At 45.7% G+C, this 4,534-nt stretch overlaps 1 protein-coding gene across 1 annotated transcript; it reads right to left on the bottom strand.

Moving 5' to 3' along the window:
* Window positions 1-3,364: 3,364 nt before the first annotated feature.
* LOC108793216 (olfactory receptor 6C3-like) lies at window positions 3,365-4,300 on the bottom strand. Its single transcript, XM_018564170.1, has one exon. The coding sequence runs from the start codon at window positions 4,298-4,300 to the stop codon at window positions 3,365-3,367; it is 936 nt and encodes a 311-aa protein (XP_018419672.1).
* Window positions 4,301-4,534: the final 234 nt, after the last annotated feature.

Genomic DNA, 4,534 nt, shown 5'->3' with positions numbered 1-4,534 from the left:
GGGCGGGTGAGTGTAGAGGGGTGTACGGCCGCGTATTCCCATAGAGAAGGACAGGGGCTGTGCACTTATCACACGCAGCACCTGTCCTTCCTGGGAGCTGCCCGATACGGTCCTGCACGCAGCACGGAGCTGTACATGCCGGCCGATTACAGTGTGAATGAGGCGTTACCGTCAAAATTAGCAGAGGAAGGGCCTGAAGGAGAAAGTTCTCTATCAGGTCGCCCCATGCTGATTGACAGCAGGCAGTGGGCGGGTGCAATAGCCAGATTACAGTGTGAATGAGGACTAAAGATAACGGATCATAACTTGAATTGTAATTTTGATCACATTGAACAAAACAGTTTATGTGTGCTGCATCAGAAAAGAAAATATTCAATATATGGTATGACAATTCTGAGTACATCTAAAAAGAAATAAATGTAACTGGGTAAACAACATGAGGATTCTCACCTCCAATTTTAGTACTAAATAATTTCCGCAAAATAATTTAATTAAAAATGTAAACAAATATATAATTAACTGTGGCTGCAGCGGCCTGTGTCCCTTCAAATCCCCGCTGCTCTCCGCGCCTGTGTTGGCGGAGGCAGCGGGGACACAGACCGCTACATTAATAGCTGCCCCCGTACCTCCGCTGATGTCCAGCCGATGCGTCGCTCTCCTGGTCCGGCCGCGGCTCCTCTGCCCCGCCCCCCTGCCTCCTCTTCATTGCAGGCTGGGAGCCATACTCAGCCTGCTATTGGATATTGTAAAATGCAATAGCCAATAGCAATCTGGCTATTGCACCCGCCCACTGCCTGCTGTCAATCAGCATGGGGCGACCTGATAGAGAACTTTCTCCTTCAGGCCCTTCCTCTGCTAATTTTGACGGTAACGCCTCATTCCCACTGGAATCGGCCGGCACGTACAGCTCCGTGCTGCGCGCAGGGCCGGATCAAGCAGCTCCCGGGAAGGACAGGTGCTGCGTGTGATTAGTACGCAGCCCCCGTCCTTCTCTATGGGACTACGCGGCCATACGCCCCCTATGCTCACCTCAAGTACAGGTCCGTAGGGGTGCGTGTTTCCGGGCTCGGACGCAGACAGGATCCATTCTGTCATCCTACGAGTACGCTCACCTGCACCCGTACGGACATGCGGGGCGGGTGAGTGTAGAGGGGTGTACGGCCGCGTATTCCCATAGAGAAGGACAGGGGCTGTGCACTTATCACACGCAGCACCTGTCCTTCCTGGGAGCTGCCCGATACGGTCCTGCACGCAGCACGGAGCTGTACATGCCGGCCGATTACAGTGTGAATGAGGCGTTACCGTCAAAATTAGCAGAGGAAGGGCCTGAAGGAGAAAGTTCTCTATCAGGTCGCCCCATGCTGATTGACAGCAGGCAGTGGGCGGGTGCAATAGCCAGATTACAGTGTGAATGAGGACTAAAGATAACGGATCATAACTTGAATTGTAATTTTGATCACATTGAACAAAACAGTTTATGTGTGCTGCATCAGAAAAGAAAATATTCAATATATGGTATGACAATTCTGAGTACATCTAAAAAGAAATAAATGTAACTGGGTAAACAACATGAGGATTCTCACCTCCAATTTTAGTACTAAATAATTTCCGCAAAATAATTTAATTAAAAATGTAAACAAATATATAATTAATACCATCCATATTATCCACATTATTACCATTATTACCATCCACGATATTAGGTCATTTGAAAATAATCAGATCAGTTGAACTGACAAATACAGTTTAATCATTCATTTTAGGTTGAGTTACAACATTTCTGTTCAAAGAATAACAGTTACAATTTGAGAAAATCAAATGATTTTTCGGCGTGTGAATCAATAATATTCCATTCTCAGGGCTTCTCCTGCCCTCTGATGGAATCGTCAGATATAGCGAGCTCTCCTGCCTACCTTAGTGGTTCTGCAAGCCACAGTATCATTATCCCAGGCTTCTAAGAGCTGGGTGGAGAGATGTGGCCCTTACACATGTCCCCGCCAGGCTCTAAGCAACCTGGACTGCCCTGGCCAGAAAAGGGACGGCAGGCACACTGCAAATATTGTGCAGCAGAGCGTCCATGCCACTCTGCCCCTGAAAAGGGACGGCAGGCACACTGCAAATATTGTGCAGCAGAGCGTCCATGCCCCTCTGCCCCCCCCCCTCCTCCCCCCACGTGACCCAAAGAGACATGATTGTTTCATTATAAGGGACATGCTTGATTGTAACTGATTACACAATACACCGTAAGTGTTATTAGCCCTGAAGAAGGGGAGACCCTTGCAATTCCTAAAACCATTGGCTCTCATTCCATTAACTCTGGACTCTTGGTTTGGCACCATTACTGCTTTTTAAAGGAGAACTATGAGGTGAGTGCTTTTCACTCACCTCATAGTTCTAGCCGACCTGTGACAATGAGACTGTCACAGGTCGGCTCAGTAGATCGGGAGGTGAGCGAACAGTTACCGGCGTTCACTCACCTCTCAATCCTGTCACGGCTCCCTGCCGTGACAGGGGAGGGGCTGGATTCCCCCCTCCCTGCTCCGATTCGCCAGCGCTGACTGGCGGAACGGACGGAGGAGGGGGCGGGTACAGCTGGCTCTGCCTGTAGATAGGCAGAGCCAGCTGTCACTCACGCAGCTGGGCCGATCCCGGCACAATTGTCGGGATCCGCTTCAGCTGCCGCGTCTCAGTATACCGCGTATTTATACTCAGTATAAAATTTTGCTACACCCCTGATTACTATATGTTTAAGGACAAATAAGGAGAAACAAATATATGAGTATTATATATACACATATGTGTGTACCATAGGGCACCATAGGGAGGTAGTTTGGTTTTAATGTGCTTTTGTATCATGCCGATGAATGTAACCAAGTTTCTGAGCCATGTAGATTTTAATGAATAAAGTGTATCTCTTATACAAGACTATGGAGGAGGATTTATCAAAACTGGAGCAGAAAACACCTGGAGCAGTTGTGCATGTCAACCAATCAGCTTCTCTCTTCAGCTTGTTCAGTTAAGATTTGAAAATGAGAGAGAGAAGCTGATTGGTTGCCATAGACAACTGCACCATATTTTGTCTGCTCCAGTTTTGATATATTCCCTTCTATGTGTATCTGATGGACCCGATGTATGGTTTGGACACCCTAAAAGCTCCATGTTTCTTCTTTGTTCTTGATATATTTTACTTTCTGTCTGGTGAAACCTTGTCAGCAGGACAGGACGTAAAGGGTAACAGAGCACAGGATAGAAGTAAAAATATGGTAGGAGCTCCGATCCTCGCTCACACCAAATTTTACAAAGAAGAAATACATCAGACACAACGAGGAACAAAAAAACAAAAACAAAATAGAAATAAATGTTGCTAATACTTTATTGCACGCAATGTCCTCTTTAATGCTGCTTTGACATCTTTGTTGTTCAGGCTGTATATCAGAGGGTTCAACATTGGAACGGCAGCTGTGTTAAAGAGTGAAAACAATTTATTGGACTCTAAACTGTCCTCTGTGGTTGGCTTTAGATACTGAGAGACCAAGGTCCCATAGAGAAGGACCACGGTAATAAGGTGTGAGGAACAAGTGTAGAAGGCTTTATATCTCCCGCTGCTCGTACGGATCCTTACTATTGCAGTAATAATGAAAACATAAGGCGTGAAGGTGAGGACAAAGGGTGTAAGGCTTAAAAGTAATAGTCCTTCAATCAAGCTCAACATCTCCAAGGCTGACGTGTCGCTGCAAGTAAGACTGAGAAGGGGCACGAGATCACAAAAAAAGTGATTGATAATGTTGGATTTATAACAAGTGAATTCCAATAGTAGAACAAGATAAGGCACCACCTCCAGAAAAGACAAAACCCAGCAGACTGTGGCCAAGAGGGCGCAAACTCTTGAGTTCATGATGATGGAGTAACGTAAGGGACTGCAGATGGCCACATAGCGGTCAAAACTCATGGCTGTCAATATTAACAGCTGATTGCAGGCTAAGGAGGAGAACATGTAGAACTGGACTATGCAACCAAGGAAAGAAACTGTCTTATCCCGTGTTATAAAAGCTGCCAGAACCTTATGCAGAGTGATGGAAGAGGAGGACATGTCCAAGATGGACAGGTTGGCCAGGAAGAAGTACATGGGTGTATGGAGGTGAGAGTCCAGGAAAACCAGAAGGAGAATGGTCATGTTACCACCAAGAGTGTTAAGATAAATGAGAAGGACCAAAAGGAAGATTGGAACTTGCAAATGGGGGATGTTTGAAATCCCACTGATAACAAAATAGGCCACCATCGTCTTGTTATTTGCTTCCATAATACATAAGATATATTTTTCACACTGCTGGAAATATTGATGCATTATATTGATGAAAGTTTAAAAAGAATCCGAGTTTATACAAATTCTGTTCTTCAATTTTCCCCTATTAAGTTATTATTGGCATCTGTGGCTCTGCTAGGGATATTCACCATCTCTGTCTGTCCTGTTGACCATTGTCATCAAGACTGAGAGTAAGGGAGAATCCAAAATTTTGAGTTGTCACCAGAATAG

This window comes from Nanorana parkeri, unplaced genomic scaffold (assembly GCF_000935625.1).
Source record: "Nanorana parkeri isolate BGI_ZX_2015 unplaced genomic scaffold, ASM93562v1 scaffold731, whole genome shotgun sequence".
NCBI lineage: Eukaryota > Metazoa > Chordata > Amphibia > Anura > Dicroglossidae > Nanorana > Nanorana parkeri.
Note: the sequence above shows the minus strand (reverse complement) of the source record. Positions and strands in the feature narration are given on the sequence as shown.

What these genes read in the sequence shown, in the direction of transcription:
- LOC108793216 (XM_018564170.1), bottom strand. Translation starts at nt 4,300, where the DNA reads ATGGAAGCAAATAACAAGACGATGGTGGCCTATTTTGTTATCAGTGGG.